The 22370-nt window shown below is 36.8% G+C and overlaps 1 protein-coding gene across 1 annotated transcript; it reads left to right on the forward strand.

Moving 5' to 3' along the window:
• Nucleotides 1-2989: 2989 nt before the first annotated feature.
• On the forward strand, nt 2990-19704 carry LOC121410847 (trace amine-associated receptor 13c-like). Its single transcript, XM_041603180.1, has 2 exons — nt 2990-3213; nt 18258-19704. The coding sequence occupies exons 1-2, from the start codon at nt 3006-3008 to the stop codon at nt 19259-19261; spliced, it is 1212 nt and encodes a 403-aa protein (XP_041459114.1). The 5' UTR covers nt 2990-3005; the 3' UTR covers nt 19262-19704.
• Nucleotides 19705-22370: the final 2666 nt, after the last annotated feature.

The following is a 22370-nucleotide window of genomic DNA, read 5'->3' on the forward strand; positions in this document are numbered from 1 at the left end:
AGAGTTCGTCCCTGAAAGATCACGAAGAAAGAGAAAACAGGTACAATCCTCGATTTGCGTGATGCGTCTTGAGAGTGTAATCATAATTTACTGTTCGCTCGTGGCCTGCACTGGAAAGTTTACGATTTGTTTGTCACTGTGAAGATAAGATTTCTTTTTCAAAAAGAAGCGTTTGTATACATTCGACGTTTGTGACATCCTGAACCTTTTCAATTTGTGCCGATTTGTTTTTCAGTCACCTACTGATTTATGGGATAGGACAAGGTGAATTATTGGATAAGGTTTTGACCAATCTGGCATTAGTAATCTTCGGGGTGTATACTGACGTGCGAAAAATAGGAAGCAAGGCACGTAATAAAAGACAATCTCATCAATTTTACTTTGATCGCAGTGCGAGTGACTAAAGCCTGTTTCAAGTCCATGTTCATCAGCAACATGATATCACATAATATATAAGAAGTCTCCTGATAATGAATTTATCTGTATAACCGAGTGAACCTGTGGGGGCAAAGACCGATCTTTTTTCGATATTTCAGGATCTGACGTTTGAGAATCATCATCAGCGGTCGATATTGGGATATATTTTCTCTCCTCATTTTGAAGCTGGTGTTTTTATTTCGGGACGCTTTTCAGGATCACAATACTCCTATGACTATGATTTTCCGAATCACGGTGCTAAAGTTGAAATTAGATCAGCGGTTATATTTTTAATCTTCATGTGAAAATTCGATATATTCACTTGTGAAAACAACGTCATTTTTATTTCGTAATAGTTTAATACTGCATGGTAAGTAAGTTATTCTACTTTATAAGAGTAGGCATATTCATGCAGTGCGTATCAACAACACATAAGACGGGGAAACTTTCAAAAGTCTATCAAATTTTTGTTTCAAATTATGATGTCTAAATAGTTTGATGTCAGTAGATGCTTTGAAGTCTTAGTTTTTAAATGCTCTTTCAAAAAAAAGTGTCGTTCATGTTTCAACCATGTCAGGGGTTTAAAAAATGGCAGAAAATGAGAATATATTGACGATCAGACATCTTGCTATAATCAGCAGACTTCCTCTTAACCTTTTCATTATCTTTGCCATAATTTTGAAACTATGCTTTCAAAATCCATTTACAGAGCATAATTTACTTGAAGCCACTTTTTGAACCTCCGAAGTAAACAATCAGGCTCGTATTCTGAAGTCGGATTTAAATTAAACCCTGGTTTAAGTTGCAGTTTAACTATGGAGAGCCAATTTGGGCACAATCCGCTATTAGTACATGTTCAATTTATTAACTCCTGTGACGCTCAAATCATTTTTAAGTGTCTCAGAATGATAACTGAAATATTTTTTTCATTATAAAAGCAAAGAAAAACAGAATAGTAAATATAAGAAATATAAAATATAAGGCGAATTTTCGAGTTTTTGGCTCCCCATAATTTTAAACCAGACTTAGACCACACTTTAAGTTGAAACTGACTTCAGAATACGGGCCTCAGTGTTCGGTAAAGCATGAACATTTGAAAGACAAGACTTCAGAGAATTTATTAACATCAAAGTGTAGTTATCATAATTTGAATAATCTTGATAGACTTTTCAAAACTGTCCCGTATTTTATACTCACTGTATATAGTTTAATATGCATGTACATGCGCGTTTTTTGCTTTTATGGATATAAGCACTTTAGAATCAATCTTGTTTACATTTTACCTAACACACTATTTTAAATTCCATATTTGGAGAGTTCTTATCAAGGGACCATACCAAAATTAGATTACTCATCTAAATCTCAGTATAGAATGAGAAATACTTAATGTAATTTTGGTTTGGTCCTTGAAAACAGGCGTTTAGATTCATTGAGATTCAGAGCAAGAGATAACCGAAGAATTATAAAATGTCAAATGAATCCAAAAGAAGATTGACCCTTTTTTATCGTATCTTCTTTTTCCCTAAAAAGCAAGGACTGTGCTACAGGGGCACTGGAGTGACCACCACTCTCTCCAAATTAATATAAAAATGACGAGAACAGGAAAAAGGAATGAAAAAATATAGTCTGTGTACTTTTATTGTATATACCCCACTTACTTTTATAACGTAATTTTTACTGCTCCCCCTACAGAAAATTGTCAAAGCGTCGCCCCTGCCTTAACATAAAGAAGATATGTCATACTATGAATATTACAATAATAGACATGACATGGAAATGAATTAGAAATGCGTAATAGAGTGTAGGAAATTAATGAATGGCAACCGAATACGAAAAAAATGAAATGACAAGGTTTTTTAATTAATAAGGGATGCTATAAAATTAGGCAGATTTTATCTGGGCTTAGTCAACAAACGTGTTCCTCAGTCAGACAAGTAACATCGTTAACAAAAACTGTTTTGAGAATGCACAACCTTTAACCATGTCATTGTTTTACCAATTACAAATCAAGGAAACCCATCTATAAAACCCATAATTTCATGAGTTTGGTGATCATTAAACATGTTCCATTAAGAAACCGACATAAGGACAGCCTCTCTCAGTATGACATCATCTTTGACAAGACAGTCATGACAAATTGCCGCCAGATATTACTTACCAAATTATGACGAGAGGAGAAGCATCATGTAAAAAGAGAGCGTTTTCTGCACAAAAAAATAGTAAAAAGGGACACGATGATGAAGATACATGTACTTCTAATATTTCTAAAGGGAAATAAATACTTAAACATTTCTGCCCATAATGTCTAAATCAGGTTAATCATCAATTTAGTCTGATATCATGGTACAGGATAGTATTCAATTTTATAAACGAACAAGATATTGTTGATAATATGATTTTTATTTTAGATTTCAAAACGATAGAAGCAGAATAATATTGCGATATGTGGTGCTTTATTATTCTCTGTAAAGGAATCCATTCTCATGTTGAGAGGATTCTTCCCTTTCCTTTTTAAACATTATTCCTCTTCCATTCTCATATCAACCATAATCCCTTTCTTTTCCAAGGAATATCTTAGCTAGAGCAAGATGCGACTGTTTCTTGATAACGATCATCAGGTCAACGCTCAACACCATCAAGAAGGACCAAGTCCTACTCCTCAAGATGAAGACAATCATTTGGAACCGAATTATTTCATTTTCTCCATCACCTTAATCCTTGTACTCCTCGTTGTTATTGGCAACAGCATCACAATCCTTGTTTTCAAGAGCACGCCGAAACTATGTAACCAAACTGGTAAGTAAGCCTAGTATATTATGTTAATGACGCCACAGGGCGAAACAGTCGTTTATTTGGTAACTCCGGGAGTGTCAAACTACATTAGCATGTCATACGAAAACGGCACCGATTATTACTCTGTTTAAATTATTCAAATAAACCTTTTTCTTCCATTTCCACAAAATATATTTTTCAATAAAAATCATACAAAATCATTCGTATATAGATATAGGACAGATTTGTTGGGCGTAATTCCTAGAAACAATAGTTGTGGCGGAATACACACGTAAAAACTGTGGTGTCAAAACTGACACCAATTGGTGTTAATAGAGGACCACACCCTGAGGTGTTATAATTACACCCTAGAGATTGAACATAACACCAAAGAGTGTAGATGTAACAACCAAAGGTGTTGTAATAACACCTATAGGTGTAAAACAGAATTATTTCATTTTCTCCATCACCTTAATCCTTGTATTCCTCGTTGTTATTGGCAACAGCATCACAATCCTTGTTTTCAAGAGCACGCCGATTTTATGAAAAACCCCATCACTCCTGAGGTTCATGCCATTAATAACTCTGCCTTATGTAATGTAGAAAGTATCAAAATTCTTGGAGTTATTATACAATCTGATTTGAAATGGAATTTACATGTCGATGACTTGGTTAAGAGGTGCAATAGAAAATTATATATGTTAAGGAAATTGAAAAAGTTCAATTTACCTTTGAAGGATTTAGTGACAATATATATGGGTTATATACGACCAATTTTAGAATATTGTTCTCCAGTTTTCCACAGCAGTCTTACAGCAAAACAAAATAATACTATTGAAAGAATACAACGGAGAGTATGTAAAATTATCTTAGGACATAATTACATAACATACTCAATGCATGTCAGGTATGTAATTTACCAACACTTGAGGAGAGAAGACTGACACTAAGTAAAAAATTTGCAAAATCTCTTTCAACTCATCCATTGTGTAAGACATGGCTACCTAAAAAAAACATACAAACATATCTCTTCGTCGTACAAACAACTATCAACAGTTTCCAATAAGAACAACAAGATTTAAAAACAGTCTATTGCCTTTTTTGGTAGACATACTCAACAAAAGATGAGTGTGTAGACTAGGAAAGGCAATGCAAATGGTGATCCTCACCCCATTATAAAATTATTTTTGTCATTTAAATAAGTGTCAGTCTCCTCTCCTTCAAGTCTGCCATTATCATATTACATTCACTCGTTCATCATGTTCATTGTCTTTTATGCCTTATTCAAAATGTATTTACTTTTAAATGTATAACCGTTTTTAATGCATTTTACTATGTATTTAATAATGTGCCAAAACCAACTTGTAAGCATGATCTTTCCAGCTTTTGCTGTTTTTTCATGTATGATTGTTAACATGTTTGATTATCAATAAAGACCATTTTTGAATTGAATTGAATTGAATTGAACTAACACCACCAATTTAACACCGGTGTAAAATAACTGGTGTGGTCCTCTATGTACACCGGTTAACACCACAGTTTTTGCTGTGCACCTCTGACACATAATAAACCACAAAATATAGACTTAATACAAACAATCTGTTGTGATAAACCAGAACATGATAAAGACGCATATTTTAAAGAATTTCATCCTAATAATAAGAGGGTGCTTACAAAATTAACACACAAAAGGTACAATTGCTTTGATAATAATAATCTGATTAAAAAAATACATCTGATAAAAAAATACATGTAAATTGAACTTAGATTTTGTAACCAAAAGATGTTATAGTAACTATTTGGGTTTGAATGATAATCATGGCTTAATCAACTTTGGGGTTGGTTAAACAATGCTGAGAGTGACAGAATTGTAAATAAACTTGATCCTTATTTTCTTAATAATCGTAACAAAAGCAGCGACAATAATCATGATAATGGTAATGATGATGATGATGACGATGAGGAAGAAGAAGGAGAAATTGGAGATGATGATGATGATGATAGGAGAAGAAAAGGAGGACGAAGAAGAGAAGAAGAATAAGAAGAAGAGGGAGGAGGAGGAGAGGAAGAAGAAAGGAAAACGAAAATAAGAAGACAAAGAAGAATGAGACGCAAAACGATAATCGCTATAATAACAAGAATGGATATTTCATATAGCTTATGTATCTTCCTAACAAGGTGTTAAGAGCAGTCAAACAACTCCTAGAACGGAATTAATACAGATAAACAGACATAATAAAGATTATTGAAACAATCAAGTAAATATAAACAAATTTGCTCTAACGAAAGCAAGGGACATGGAAATGTTATCTATAAATAGAGGGTTGCTATCGTTTATTTCAATTTTTCTGTATTTCAATGTGTAGCTTATTGCTGAACGCCGTATAGTGATCACATCAATGAACTGAAAATTAAGAATTATGAGAGTATTCTTTATCTAATACTCATCCTTCCATATCCTATTGCGGTTATCATGGTTATAAATATCATGATGTATGGAATTGACAATGAAAGGTTTACTTATAAATGACATAAGTATTCCTTAAATAACACGGCGCCATTCGAAATGCTCTTCGTGTTAGCGTTGCTAAGATCAACGTCCATTTGTTATAAAATGGTCGAAGTCGAAGAGCCATGCATCATTTCTCCGATTATAAGATGTTGATATGCATCATGTTACATATAAGAATAATTTTAGAAGAATTGTAAAAGCAATTACATTCATCTATTAGTTATTTCCCTTTAAGGAAATCCAAGAATTGTAAAGAACATTCAAGAATGTCTTTTTATTATGCAGGCCTTGCCTATTTAAAAGGCCAAGGAGTTGTATTGTTATTTCTGAATAGAGATTAGGAACAATAGGCTTAGCTATGCTATTGACACTCTTGATTTCAATGAGGTCATTCAAGAGTGTTCTGGATTTTGACTGCTCCTGAAAGGAGAAAGTTTTTTTTTAAGAAAATGCTATAGAACCTTCCTTAATAGTGAGTTCTAGAAGAATAGCGGCAAACTATATAAAGCTGGCGGATTCTTCAAGATTATCATCACATCATCACACCATCACATCATGTGAGAGCAGGAGATCACATCACATCATTTCAATTCAATTCAATTCAATTCAAAATGGTTTATTTAGATAAAAAACTTTCATCACAGCACAGAGCCGAATTACAAAAAGTTTTTACAATATAAAAGATTGAAATCATAAGGAATAAACAGAGTGTGGCATACAACAAAAAAAGTAATACAATAATAATAAACAAATATGGTACACAAAGAGATACTTATAAGAAAAAATGTGTTCAATATGACGTTAGCATCAATTACAAAAATCACAGAACTAAAACACAAAATACAAATTCATAGATGAGACATACAAATTATGCAAACAAAGTACCAGATCATATACAATTAAGGTATAAATTAAATACATGAGTACACAAGAGATGACGGATAAGGAGAAAAAATAGGCAGAATAACAAGAGTGAGGAGAAGAGGGACAGAAGATAAAAAAGCGAAGCAGCAATTAAATAAGGCGGATGAAAAAAAAAACAAACAAACAAAAAACAAACAAACAAGAACAATAGCATAGTAAACGAGATGGAGTAATTGGTCAATAGTGAAAACAACTTAATTTGGAATACAGCGTAAATATATAACGAAACAAAAGAATAACAAGAGAGAACGGTTGCGAGGCTACTATAAAAAAAAAATTGTTTAAGTTATAGATAATTCGATTTCAACATAGTCATGATAGTAAACTGTGAAGATAAAAAACAATGAAATTTGTCTGTATTGTACCAGATTGCATTGTTAAACAAAAAAAAAATTAATAAAATGGAGTGCATAACGTTTGTGTTGAAAAAAAAGAGAATGGAGAAAAGCGAAAAAAGGAGAAAGCATTGAAAAAAAGAACTGATACGTGAAGAGAAGGACTGTGATAATGAGAAGGAATAAACAGGCAGAGACCAAAGGTGAAAAGAAAGAAGCAAGGGTAAAAGAAAAGGGAAGGAGATACTGAAAAGAATCAAATGATGAAGAAGGAAAAAAAAAGGATGAGGAAAGAAAGGGAAGAAGTAGTAGAAACAGAATGAGGGGAAGGATGGAGAAATAGAAAAGGTAATAAAGAGTCAAAGGGAAAAGTGAGACACGAAACCACAAGCATTTGAGGGATTGACAAGTCCAAAGAGCAGGTAGGAAGGAACAAGTAGCATACTTACTCATCACTTATTCTGGTTATTGTTAAGTATACGAATGAGATACGGTATTGCACTATTTTGCATTCGTTTAGTTTTGCATTTTGGCTCAGGGATTAGGGGTTTACGTCTCAAGAATCTTGGATTATCTGGAGGGAAAAACGATTCAAATTGGTCTGTATTGAGTAGAGTTTTCTTAAAGAAATTCAAACTCGAATCTTCCCTTCTATCAGAGAGTGATTGAAGCTTCAATTCCACCAAGACATTATCGTAAGTAGAGTAGCGTGTGCCCATAACTACCCTTAAAGCCCTTTTCTGAACTCTTTCTAACCTTGTGATCTGCTCTTTGGTGAGTCCCCCGTTCCATACAGGAGCTGCATATTCCAACACGGGCCTAATATAGCACCTATATATTGTCAACAAATCATCTTGGGGAAGACCATGGCGTTTCAATAATCTAAGCATGTGAATTTTGCTGTTTGATCTCTTTATGATATTTGTGTTTTGATCCCATTTTAAGTTGTTTTGGATAATGAATCCTAGAATTTTGGTTGATTGAACAGTTGCCAGTTCATGGGTACCAATATCAACTGATGGGTGCACTTGGAAAGACCTTTGAAAGCAAACATTCATTTGCGCACATTTTAGGGGGTTCATTTTCATATGATTGCGTTCACACCAGGTTAGAATATAGTCCATAGATTTCTGCAATTCAGATAATTGGTTATTGTTCCTACATTCTACAACAGAAAGATCATCTACGTATTTGAAGGTAGATGAGTTCTGAGAGGATGGCTTAATATCATTGACCATCGCTAAGAATATAATTGGCCCCAATTTAGTTCCCTGAGGGACACCTGCATGTAAGGTTACCCAATCAGAATGCGTTGAACGATATCTTACACATTGCTGACGTGAACATAAAAAATCAGCAATCCATGGAATAATGGCAGATCTGGTACCAAGATCAATCAATTTCCTTATTGCTATCGTGTGGTCCACCCTATCAAATGCCTTACTAAAATCAGTTACAATTACCGAGGATGTAGCTTTAGGTTTGTCAGCATTTTCGTACATCAAATGAAGCATGTTGATCAGATAGTGATTAGTTGAGAGGAATTTTCTGTTACCAAATTGGTTAGGGTCGAGTTTGGGTCTAATATCCTGTAGAATCCAGTTTGCCATGAATCCTTCAGCTATCTTGGCAAAGTGGCTGGTTAGAGAGATTGGACGAAGTTTATCTATCGTTGGGGGTTGTGGCTTTGGAACTGGAATAACGATGGCTCGTTTCCAGTCACTGGGAACTTTGCTTTGGCTGAAAGAGGTATTGATTATGTCTGCCAAGGGGGTCGCAAGTTCAAGACAGAATTCCCTGATGATCCTAGCTGATATACCATCAGGGCCGCCAGCCTTAGACTGTTGCACTTTTGATAGTTCTTTATAAACTTCCCAAGAAGAAACAGTCGGGCAAGGGCTCTTAGATGGTAGGTATGATGGGAGCTCAGCTAAGTCGAGTTGATGGATATCGGATGCTACAGAGGCAAAGGACTGGTTGATGGCAGCAGCTATTGCAGCTTCATCGCTTGAAGGTATATCCGGAACTAGAATAGGCTTAGGATCCTTAGTATTTCCGGTCATCACTCGAATTTGACGAAACCAAGCTGAAGGGTTGTTTTTCTTCAAGCGTTGAACCCGTGAAGCATAGTATTCCTTCTTAGCATGTTCTATGCCCACTTTCAAGGTTGCCTTTAATCTCTTCCAAACTGCAATGTCATTTCGATGGAAAGCTCGTTGTCGTTCATTAATGAGATGCTTTATCCGTGGGGTCATCCATGGTTTGTCACACTTGTGAAGTTTCACCCTACGAATCGGAAAGAAATGATCTATTGCAGATTGGAGCGTTTGAATGAATAACTCATATTTTTCATTGATATCCACCTTGTTGGTAACGTCAGTCCAATCAACACTATTCAACCACATACCGAAGGACCGTATTGCACTAGGCATTGGGCGAGTTGTACGTTAATGGCTAGCATTGCTTGGAGCTACATGGTCTCGTGGAAGCCAAAGTACTGAATTATGATCCGACTGACCTATAGGAGAACAGATGATAACTTCTTTATATCTTTCGCTGATGTTGCAAATAATCTTATCTAAGATCCTATCACCTCTAGTCGCTTGTCTTACAACTTGTTGAAAACGAGGATCGGCGATTAAGGCGGAAATGTCCAATCGGTTGAAGTCACCCGTTAGGAAGATTGCAGCTTCCGGATGGCGGGTCATGATATCGTCGATAGCTGCAAGGAGATGTTCAACCAATTGTGCTTCAACTGAATTGTCAGGCTGAGGGAAGTAGACAGCAGCACAAAAAATGCACGATACAGATCTAGGCAGTCGGTGAGGGCGCAATTTGGCCCAAACTACTTCCAAGTTGTCAGGTACCTTGATATTACTGGGTGACGTTGCATTTAAGTGGTGCTTGGCATACAGGGCTACTCCTCCTCCACTCCGATGCTCTCTAGACTTGACAAACATTGAATAACCTGGAATGGAAACCAGTCCAAGTGGAAGATCATGTTTGTACCAGGTTTCCGTGATGGCGCATAGGTCAACATCATGAACTTGAATAATTGCACTGAGTTCATCAAACTTATTGACAGCAGATCTTGCATTGCAAAGGAAGAGTGAAGGGAGTTCTGACCTATTTTTATCATTATTATTATCATTATCGATCCTTTGTATTGGAACAGTTACAAGGTTCGACGGATCACGTGATCTGAGTTCGGGAGATTTCACAGGGAATTGGTTCACTATTACTTGTATCGGGAGGTGGTTCTTAGCTTTTCTTCGTCCTGCTCTTGTACCCCTGTGTCGATGCCTAAACAGTTTTCTCTCAATTTCTAATTCTTTGATCGTGTCCTTTACGGTTTCAGTTAGGCCTATATCAATTTTTCCTTTGTTACACTTGGCCCCAATGGTATATAACTCATTAATGCTATAATGGTAGTTGGTTGAAGAAAGTTCAGTACGATTATGAACATCCGTTGGATGGTTAGAGGGTCCGGGATTAATCTCTATATCCCCACAGCATATTATGGAGAGTTGAAAAGTTACACAAGCATTCGCATAGTAGGGAACACGGGCTTTGTGGTACCCCTTGGTAAGAATATTTTGACACCTGCATGCTCGTTCAGGGTGGTCGTGAAGATAGCCGTGTTCTATTACAGGCGTTTTCTTGGGACAGGTACATAAGAGTAAAAAGAGTAGGACGATTAGCTTATATATCTCCATCGAAGCGTTTAAGACTTTGCCTGTGACTTTGTACCTTGCCTTAGAATGAGATCACTTCACCAGATCAGATCAGAGCAGTTTATGCATCAATGAACTGTTTGCGGTTATTTTGGGAGAGAAATTGTCAGTTCTCATCAACATCATCAGCCTGTTCAGTGAACACGTTTCAACCCATGGATTGCTGAAATTGACTGTTAATCATCATCAACATCGTCTTCACGGACATTTCAACTCGTTGCAGTGACTCTTATTATTCATCGGACTTCAACATCAGTTTCATCATCGCCATCATTGTGAATTTTCGCCAGTCAACTGGGATTTTATCATTTGGATTATTACTTGGATATAGTATCATCACTTCGGGATTTTACATCGGACACTTCAAGAGATTTATGTAAGATCATTATTTGTTTTATTTATGTATAATTATTTCCTGTAATAAAAAAAGAGGAAATTAAAAATTCTACATAAAATTCTTCGTTGCCTTTGTTATTTGTTGCAGTATCGTAACAAATAATTTTGGGGGCTTGTCCGGGAAACGGAAAACCAAATTTGTACAAGCCAATTTGAAACTAAAAACCAGTTGTCCGGGAAACGGAAACCAAATTTGTACAAGCCAAGGCAATTTGAAACGAAAACCAAATTTGTATAAGCCAATTTGAAACTAAAAACAGTTTTTCCTGGAAACGAAAACCAATTTGAGACGAAAGTCAATTTAAAACAAAAGCCAATTTGAATTGGAAACATTTTGGAAATTTTTGGAAAGTTCTAGAATATACTGTACTGTGTTATTACGTGCTTGTATTTGTGTATATTCACTATGGCTACATTTGATGTTGAAGAATTTCTTGCAAAGACAGAATTGTCATATGATCATTTGAAGTCACTGAAGAAAGATGATTTGATAACAGTTTGTGATCATTTGGGTGTATCTCTAGCCCCAGGTTTAAAGAAGGCAGAGATAATTGACTTGTTAGCTAGTCACATGAAGCTTACAGAGGAGTCTGAAACTTCTATCAATATGTCAGAGGATGCTCAGATCCAACTGGCAAACATTGAATTGGAAAAGGAAAGAATTAAAGAAAACCTTGAGAAGGAAAGAATCAAAGAAAACCTTGAAATGGAGAAAATAAACATTGAAAAGGAAAGAATCAGAGAAAACATTGAAATGGAGAAAATGAGATTGGAGTACCAGTTAAAGTTGAAAGAAATGGAGTTAGCTCATGCAAATACTAACTTTGTTAAAGATAAATCTCCCCAAGGCTTTGATGTGGCGAAAAATATTCGCCTTGTGCCAAAATTTGATGAAGAGGGAGTTGATACATACTTTGTGTCATTTGAAAAAGTGGCCAAGAGACTGAATTGGCCCGAGGAATACTGGACTCTTCTCCTTCAAAGTGTTTTTGTTGGAAAGGCTGCAAAAGTCTATTCTTCGCTCTCTGAAATGCAATCATGTGACTATGCTACAGTGAAAGAAACAATTCTCAATGCATATGAGTTGGTACCAGAAGCGTACAGACAAAAATTTAGGAACATGCAAAGACAAACAGGCCAGACGTATGTTGAATTTGCTAGGGAACAAGAAATGATGTTCGATAAGTGGTACAGATCACTGAAAGTTGACAAAGATTTTGTTCACCTTAGGGAAGTTGTCCTCCTAGAAGAATTCAAAAAGAGTCTTCCTTTTGGCATTAAATCTCACTTAGATGACCATAGAGTTACTGAAGTCAGTAAAGCAGCCATAGTAGCTGATGAATTTGAGGTCACACATAAAGGTAGTGGAGATAGGCCTCCTTTCAAGAATTATTGGAAAAAGAATGGTAAAGGGTCATTTGAATCCCACAATAAACCTAGTGAGGGAAAATATGCAAGCAAGGACAAAGACGCTAATAAGAATCAGGCTAGTGGGGGCACAGAATCAACCAAAAGGTCTGAGAGTCGTAGTTCCAAAATTTGTACTCATTGTCATAAATCGGGACATTTGAAAGAATCATGTTGGAAATTGGTTGGAATGCCAACCAAAACTAAGAAAGACATGGGTTTTGTCAAGCAAACAAGTGTTCCCTCGATGGAGTTTGTTCCATCAGAGCCCAATCAAGATGTTGAGAGTGTTTCTCTGGTATTTGCTGATAAAGTCAAGCAGGTTGATGAAACTTTTAGAAGTTTTTTGCATGATGGTGAAGTATCCCCTTGTTCGACTGGTGCTGCTGGTAGGTCAGTGGTGATCCTGAGGGATACAGGGGCTGCACAGTCCCTGATGGTGCCAGGGGATTCGGCTCTTCCTCCGGAGAGTTCAGAGAATGCCAACGTCTTAGTTCAAGGTATTGGCCCAAATTTCATGTCGGTTCCTTTGCATAAGGTCGACTTAAAGTGTGACCTAGTTAGTGGTCCTGTGACTGTTGGTGTCGTTCCAGAATTACCCATGGAAGGTGTTGATTTCTTGTTAGGTAACGACTTGGCTGGAGATAAAGTTGTTGCATCTCCAGTGGTTTCGGAGAAGCCCGTTGAGGTAGCTGAAACTGAATTGTTGCAGGAAGATTTTCCAGGGATTTTCCCGGATTGTGTTGTTACTAGGTCTCAGACTCGTAGAGCTGAAAAGGATGATGCGGAATCTGCTGATGTAGAGGAGAGTACTGATGTCTGGTTAGCTGAAACCTTTTTCAAGGATTTGAATGGGGATAGTGTTGAAGGCTCTGTTGCTAACAATGATAGTTTGTTTAGTAAATCCTCCCTTGTACAGGCACAACAGGCACACCCAGAATTAAAAAGCTTGTCACAAAAAGCATGTTCTGAGGCTGAGGCTGATAAGGTTCCTGAGTGCTTTTATGTCAAAGATGACATTTTGATGAGGAAATGGAGACCTCCCCGGAGACCAGCTGATGAAGATTGGTGTATAATTCACCAGGTTGTAGTTCCTCCTTGTTACCGCACAGATATTCTGAAAATGGCTCATGAGTTACCTATGGCAGGTCATGTCGGTATTCGGAAGACAGAAGATAGAATTATGAGGCATTTCTATTGGCCTAAGATGCACAAAGATGTTGTGCATTTCTGTAAGACATGTCACACATGTCAGATTATTGGTAAGGCACAGCCTTCTATCAAGCCTGCTCCATTGATACCCATTCCTGCATTTGATGAACCTTTTACTAGGGTTCTTGTTGATTGTGTCGGACCCTTACCCAGAACGAGGTCGGGTCACAGATTTCTCCTGACGATTATGGACTTGTCTACACGGTTTCCAGAGGCGATACCTTTGAGGAGTGTCACTGCAAAGACAGTGGTGCAGGCGTTAGTGCAGTTTTTCACTAGGTACGGGCTGCCGAAGGAAATTCAATCTGATCAAGGGTCAAATTTCATGTCAGGAATATTTCAGCAAGTTATGAAGGAGTTGGGAATAAAGCAGATCAAGTCCTCTGCTTATCACCCACAGTCCCAAGGAGCGTTAGAACGCTATCATCAGACTTTGAAGACCATGATTAGGGCTTATTGTGAAGACTATCCCGATGACTGGGATAAAGGGATCTCATTCCTACTGTTTGCAACTAGGGATTCCCCGAATGAGTCCACAAGTTTCAGTCCATTTGAATTGGTCTATGGTCATGAGGTTAGGGGTCCTCTAAAGCTTATCAAAGAGAGGTTTATGGTTCAGGATGATGATGTAAACCTTCTAGACTATGTGTCAAAGTTTAGAGAAAGGCTCTCAAAAGCTTGTGATGTGGCTAAGGAACACTTGAAAGAGTCGCAGGGAAAAATGAAAGCTCAAGCTGACAAAAATGCAAAAGAGCGAAGTTTCAAGCCTGGAGACAAAGTATTAGTGTTGTTGCCTTTGCAAGGTGAGCCCTTGAAAGCTAGGTTTAGTGGTCCCTACATAGTCAAAAAGAAATTGAATGATGTCAACTATGTGATCAGTACCCCTGATCGAAGAAAGTCTCAAAGAGTTTGTCATGCAAACATGTTAAAAGAATACTTTGAGCGAGAGGCTAATCAGCCAATAGGTACAACACAGGTTAAAGAAGAAGAAAAACATGTAAATGTACATGAAGAAGAATGCTATGGAAAGATAGATAATGAATTGTCTTATACAGATGTATCTAAGAACGAACCATGTGGTGTAAAGTTATCTAACTCAGAGATGTTAGGAAATATGGATGAGGCATTAAAACACCTGCCTGAAGATCAAAGAAATGATATATCTGGCCTGTTAAGAGAATATGAAAATGTGTGTAAAGACAAACCAGGTCGTACACCTTTAACTGTACATGACGTAGACGTAGGTGATGTAAGACCTATCAAACAGAATCCTTATAGGCTCAATCCAAGCAAGTTGGAAATGGTGAATAAGGAAATACAGTTTATGTTAGATAATGACATAATCGAACCGAGTCAGAGTAGTTGGAGTTCTCCCATTGTAATGGTTCCAAAGCCAGACGGCTCTCAGAGATTTTGCATTGATTACCGAAAGGTAAATGCAGTTACTAAGACTGACTCGTATCCAATTCCTAGGTTAGAAGATTGTATTGATAGAGTTGGAAATTCTGCCTATATCACAAAGATAGACTTGCTTAAAGGATATTGGCAAGTGCCACTGACTGACCGAGCCAAAGAGATATCAGCCTTTGTCACACCTGAAGGCTTGTTTCAATGCAAAGTCATGCCTTTTGGAATGAAAAATGCACCAGCAACCTTCCAAAGGTTGACAAATCAAGTGATTGCCGGACTTGACAATTGTGTCGTATACATTGACGACATCCTAGTATACAGTGATACTTGGAATGATCATCTGAATCATTTGCGAGCACTGTTTGACAGGCTGGACAAAGCCAATCTAGTAGTGAATCTGATGAAGAGTGAATTTGCCAAGGCAAAGGTCACATATCTTGGTCATGTGGTTGGTCAAGGGCAAGTGCTACCAAGAGAAGCCAAGATACAAGCTATCTTAGACTTCCCAATTCCCACAACTAAGAAAGAATTGCTCAGATTCTTAGGTATGAGTGGCTTCTACAGGAAATTTGTTCCAAATTTCAGTACAGTGGTTAGTCCTCTGACAAACCTGCTGAAGGCAAAAGTGAAGTATGTTTGGTCTGACGAATGTCAAAGATCATTTGAGAAATTAAAGGCCATTTTGGTGAATGAGCCTGTTTTGGCAGCTCCAAACTTCACAAAGCCATTCAAAGTAGCTATTGATGCTTGTGATGTTGGAGTAGGAGCAGTATTGCTCCAAGAAGATGAAGAAGGCATCGAAAAACCAGTGTGCTACTTCTCTAAGAAACTCAATCGATTTCAGAAGAAGTACTCAACTATTGAAAAAGAGGCCCTAAGTCTCGTACTAGCCCTTCAGCAGTTTGAGGTGTATCTAACCAATGGAGAGATTACAGTCTATACAGATCACAATCCTCTTGTGTTTTTGGAGAAATTCAAAACAAAGAATCAAAGACTGTACAGATGGAGCCTAATGCTCCAACCATTCCCTTTGAAAATTGTACACATAAAGGGAAAGAATAATGTAATTGCTGATGCTCTGTCAAGAGTATAAAAAGTGAAATTATTCATGATTTTGACCAAGTGTGTCATTTGAAGAAAACATTTTTGATGTTCATTTATTTTAACATGTTCATTAAGTACTATATCTTTGTACACGATAACTGTAAATGATTTATCAAGATGACTTTGAACAGTTAAAAGAAAAAAGGTAATCTTAAAGAAACCTTTACTACGGTAAAGCTTTCTTTTTCCCGGTGGGGGAGGTGTTACATATAAGAATAATTTTAGAAGAATTGTAAAAGCAATTACATTCATCTATTAGTTATTTCCCTTTAAGGAAATCCAAGAATTGTAAAGAACATTCAAGAATGTCTTTTTATTATGCAGGCCTTGCCTATTTAAAAGGCCAAGGAGTTGTATTGTTATTTCTGAATAGAGATTAGGAACAATAGGCTTAGCTATGCTATTGACACTCTTGATTTCAATGAGGTCATTCAAGAGTGTTCTGGATTTTGACTGCTCCTGAAAGGAGAAAGTTTTTTTTAAAGAAAATGCTAGAACCTTCCTTAATAGTGAGTTCTAGAAGAATAGCGGCAAACTATATAAAGCTGGCGGATTCTTCAAGATTATCATCACATCATCACACCATCACATCATATGAGAGCAGGAGATCACATCACATCATATGAGATCACTTCACCAGATCAGATCAGAGCAGTTTATGCATCAATGAACTGTTTGCAGTTATTTTGGGAGAGAAATTGTCAGTTCTCATCAACATCATCAGCCTGTTCAATGAACACGTTTCAACCCATGGATTGCTGAAATTGACTGTTAATCATCATCAACATCGTCTTCACGGACATTTCAACTCGTTGCAGTGACTCTTATTATTCATCGGACTTCAACATCAGTTTCATCATCGCCATCATTGTGAATTTTCGCCAGTCAACTGGGATTTTTATCATTTGGATTATTACTTGGATATAGCATCATCACTTCGGGATTTTACATCGGACACTTCAAGAGATTTATGTAAGATCATTATTTGTTTTATTTATGTATAATTATTTCCTGTAATAAAAAAAGAGGAAATTAAAAAATTAAATAAAATTTTTCTTGTTATTTGTTGCAGTATCGTAACAATCACAATAATGAAGCTCAATTAGACTAGTCAGAGCTAGAACTCAGCCAAAATTATTAAAGAAAGTATTGGGCTGTATAAGGGTCATGATGGTGACCATCAAACTCATCATAAATGACAAGACCATGGTTTTAATATAATAGTCATATCCACAATCAGCAGCAGCAGCACCATCATCATCATAGCCATCATCATCATCACCATCACCATCACCACCATCATCATCACCATCACCATCATCATCATCACCATCATCAGCATCATCACCATCATCATCATCATCATCACCATCATCATCATCACCATCACCATCATCATCACCATCACCACCATCATCATAACAATGGTAGTAATATTGACCTTTGTAAAAGCTACCAGTGAAAGGATCGACATAGAGGAAAAGCAAGGGTTTATTCCATTACCATTGCAATAGAGCATGAGACGTTGAGGGAAATCGTGGATGTAAGTGGATGTAATCTGAAATAAAAATGTGGCCCATGCAAACAAAAAATGCCTTTTGTGCAAATAATTTGTAGGGCTACTTGTCAAAGATCGTGTCAAGTGATCCGATCAAGTGTCGCTGCACCTGAATAAGTGCAAACACTCGTTGTATTTAAAGCTTATGTAGCAATCAGACCTTGAATCATCCTTGCCCAAGGTCGATGTCGACACATTGTTTTAATCTTGTTGTGTTACTATCAATTCAAACCCCGACTACTAGCTCGGTTGCAGTGACGCAAAGAGCATGGAATACCAAATTGAAAGTCGATGGGTCGGAACAGGATCTGGCGATTGAATATGCTTTACAAAGGCGCTGCATGTCATTGGGATGCCACACCGTTTACCAATGCAATGCTACAAGTTTGTAGAAGTATGTAACGTTAATATCATCGAAAAATAAGATAGCCTATCACTAACAGGAATTAATGCCATTTTTTCTTTTTGTTTTTAAGGTTTTTGCTTGATCAACCTGGCTATAGCAGATCTTCTGACTGGAGTGATCTACCTACCCTACAGCCTGCCATGCGCCCTCAACGGTGATTGTCTGATAAGAACGAACCGATATCTTTGTCTCGGCGTAGTTACGGTGTCGTATACGTGCTACAGTGTATCTGTCTTTACCCTCGTCATCGTCATGCTGGATCGTTATCTCCAAATCAGCCGACCATTTCACTACAACGAGATCTTCAGCAAACCTAGAACGTTAGCCACTCTAGTTTCTTCTTGGGTCGTGTTGTTTACTTTCACTGCCGGTTTTATTCTTTCTGAGCCGAACATCATCGTTTTCGATGGGACAATTTATCATTGCACTATTGCAGCTGCAAGTAGGTTATCCTGGTCCTATACATATTGCGTGAACATTTTTTGTTTTCTTTTACCCGTTTTTGTAATATGTGGCTGCAGTTTCAAAATTGCTATCATAGCACATCGAGCTCGTTTACGCATTGCCAATCAAGAGGCAGCCGTAGCGTCATCAGGAAACTCACAAGCACAGAGAACTCGAGCAATCCGACATTTTCGCAAATCAGAGGTACGCATTGCCATACGGATCTTTGTAGTCGTGGCGGCTTTCATTATTTGTTGTATGCCATTCAATATCGAGTTGTTGTACGCTCGTCGCACCCAGCACATGTTTCCCGATAAAGCTGCCGTCACCACCGTTCTGATGGTCGAAATCAACAGCGCATTGAATCCTATTATTTATGTTACGAGCTACTCAAAGTTTCGACGTGTCTTCAAGGCCAAGTACCTAAAGTTCTGCAGAAATTCGAATCGAGGAGACTCTGTCATCTGGACGGTGACGAGTCAGCATAGAGACCAGTACACACCGTCACGACGTCGAACTAGTCCAATGACGATGACCAACACGCCTCCCAACAACCGAATGTTTATGATGACGGCAAAATGTAACATAGACGAAGAAATTGATGAATGCGTAGCTGATCTCGAGCTATGACATGAATGACTGTCCACGATTGGTGTTTTCATAAAGCTATTCTTAAGTTACGCATTACTAGGGAGTCGGGATCCTCGGATGCTGAATCGAAATTCTCAATAATTGTTATTCATTCATTTATAAACTTGATATCCAATCTCTGTTGGTAAAAATTAAAATTTTCAAGAATTCAACTGTGTTAGAGTTGGAAAAAAATCTAGAGTACGTCTTCGAAAGGGAACCAACCCTGATAAAATAATAATTGTAAAAATAGCAAAAAAAATCATCAAAAAATATTTCCGAGTGTTTGGAAAAATCCACCAAAGAATAGAATTCCAATTATTTGAATTGTGATGTCATATGCGAGCAGCTTTTCTAAATCTATACATTATGTAAAATGGTAAAAAATCAATGAAATGTTATTTTTTCAGAAAATTTAATATGGGTTTACTGTACCTTCAGTATATCAATATACAAATAATTTCACACCCGTTTCTTAAAAGAAAAAAAAGTAAGTCATCAGGAACCATTCAAAAATTGAAATTTATGCATTTTATATATTACATAACATATGGCAGCTTCTCATTTATGACGTCACAATCCAAAACTTTGAATTCTGATAACTCTAATTCTTTTATGGATTTTTTTGTTGTTGAAATTTTTACAACGAACTATTTCTTCACAGGTGCAATTTTAAAGTTGGGCATATACTACACGAACAGCTTGATAAATGACACCCCAAGAAAACTGCATGGAGATGTCTACTTAGGGCAAATAATTATAACAAATTAGTTCCTTCATCACTGACACAGCACACAATCATCCGCACTTCTTGCAATTTTTGTCTGCATAGCAGAGTGAAACTTTCGGCGCCGCTTAACGACGGCGGTGGCGTCAAATTGAAATCTTAACTGAAGATTAAGTTTTTGAAATGACAGCATAAATTAAAAAAAACTAGGGATCTAGTTCATGAAACCTGGACATAAGATTAATCAAGTACTACTGAACATCTTGTCTGAGTTTCGGGTCACATGACTAAGGTTAAAGGTCATTTTATGGTTAATGAACTTAGACCATGTTGGGTGAGTCAATATCGAACCCTAAGGTTAAGTTTTTGAAATGTCATCATAACCTTAAAAAAATGGACCTATAGTTCATGAAACTGTTCGAGTTTCAGATCGCATGACAAAAGTCAAAGGTCATTTAAGGTTAATTAACTTAAGCCATTTTGAGGGTATCTGTTTAATTACCATCATACCTCTGAAATTGTATTGGTCTAGTTCATAAAATTTGGATATAAAAGTAATCAAGCATCACTGAACATCCTGTGCGAGTTTCAGGTCACATGATCAAGGTCAAAGGTAATTGTAGTCCAAGAGCTTTGGCCATGTTGGAGGTAATTATCAAATTGCTGTCATAACTTTCAAAGTTTATTGATATAGTTTATGAATTATGGACATAGGCGTAATCAAATATCACTGACAAGTCTTATAGTCACTTGATCAAAGTCAAATGTCATTTAGGGTCAATGAATGTAGTTAAATTTGTGTTTTTGTTAATAACTATTTTATAGTAGTTTTCAGTGTCATGCCATGCTGCTATATTGAATCTAGTAATGCAGGTGAGACTGTACGTCGAAGGCACTCCAGATGAGACTGCCGTAGGTGCTCCACTTGTTTGTAGAACTGATTTATATTATAGCGCTTTAGGTTAAAATTATATTGTGTTGAAATTTCAAATTGATAAATTATAAAAAAAATGTCAACATTACCTTGAGCATTTAAAGAAAATTTTTGATTGAAGTGTAATTACAAGGGGACTAAAATATAAATTATGTAAGTGGGTGAGGGTGTGGAGACTTTGATGAAAATCGAGGTGTGTGTGTGGGGGGGTATGCGTGTGTATATATAAGTTTGTAATGACCTGCTTCTGCATGGGGACATTTGCTTACCTATCAACCACGAGATTTCCTACAGCCGGGGATGACCCCGAATTTCAGATAACTTTGCTAATAATTTTCATCTCATCTTAAATCGTTTCATCTAGTCATCTCATGACTTGTAAAAAGCTCCCGTTCAGTCGATTAACCTCTATTTGTGTATGTATGGCGGTAGCTATAAGCGTCCCCCGTTTAGCGGTATGCTCACATATATAATGTCAAATTCTAATTTTAGAGTGTATTAGACCGGAAACACATGTCCCCATACACCTTGGCGATTGACAATAATTGGGTTCCCGATTGCCAAGACAAAGTGTTGTCATTAATAAAGAGATAAACTATGCTGATAATGAAAGAATGATAAGCCAAAATGAATTAAAGGAAATTAATGGTAGCAAAATCGGGAAGAGTAATTTTCCTTTCGTTTTAATTAAAGACACAGACTGGAGTTGATGAAAGTATGTTTTAAACAATAACTTCCTCACACCCACATATACCCTCCCACAAGTGCTCCAGGCACACACACATCACTAATTACAATGACATTCATGGAATATATACTCAAAAACATAAGCTTAATCAATTTTTTACATCGTCCGTTAATTTCTGAGAAATATGCGCACAACATCGTATTAATATTGATTGATTTACTTGTCAACTTTTTTTATAAATTATTTTGTTTGTATAATATGCCACAACATATACTACCTTGCCAAAGGAAAAGGAAACTAGATACATTATTTTTTTACTCATGAATTTGCCCGAAGCAATGCTTTGAAATATACTTGCTTTCACAGTTTTGCCCGCTTCTGGGAAACAATGCAGGGCTGAGAGAGACCTGTGCCTGGAACAAAATGTTAACATAATTCTCAATGCTCGTCGAGAGCTCCTATGTAGCATGCCACCAATCGAAAAGGCATTTTAAACATTTTTTTTTTAATTCAAACATTGCATTTCCTCATTCTAGCCATCAATCGTTTAAGAAAAAAACAATGCATATCAGTAATTCTGCCTTCTTACTTTGCTTCACAATTTCTCCTTTTTCACTTTTATCCCGCCTTTGCTTTCTTTCTTTCCTTCCTGCTTTCTCCTTTTCTTCCTCTCCTTTTCTTTCTTTCTTTCTTTTTCTTTCTTTCTTTCATCGTTTCTTTTTTTCCTTCTAAACCTGCATTAGCCCAATTATGTCTTCAA

Source organism: Lytechinus variegatus, chromosome 1 (assembly GCF_018143015.1).
Source record: "Lytechinus variegatus isolate NC3 chromosome 1, Lvar_3.0, whole genome shotgun sequence".
Lineage (NCBI taxonomy): Eukaryota > Metazoa > Echinodermata > Echinoidea > Temnopleuroida > Toxopneustidae > Lytechinus > Lytechinus variegatus.

Bases quoted from the DNA above. Each gene is read 5' to 3' on its own strand.
- LOC121410847 (XM_041603180.1), top strand. From the start codon at position 3,006: ATGCGACTGTTTCTTGATAACGATCATCAGGTCAACGCTCAACACCAT. The intron at 3,214-18,257 runs GTAAGTAAGCCT...TTTGTTTTTAAG, and splicing joins GAAACTATGTAACCAAACTG to GTTTTTGCTTGATCAACCTG.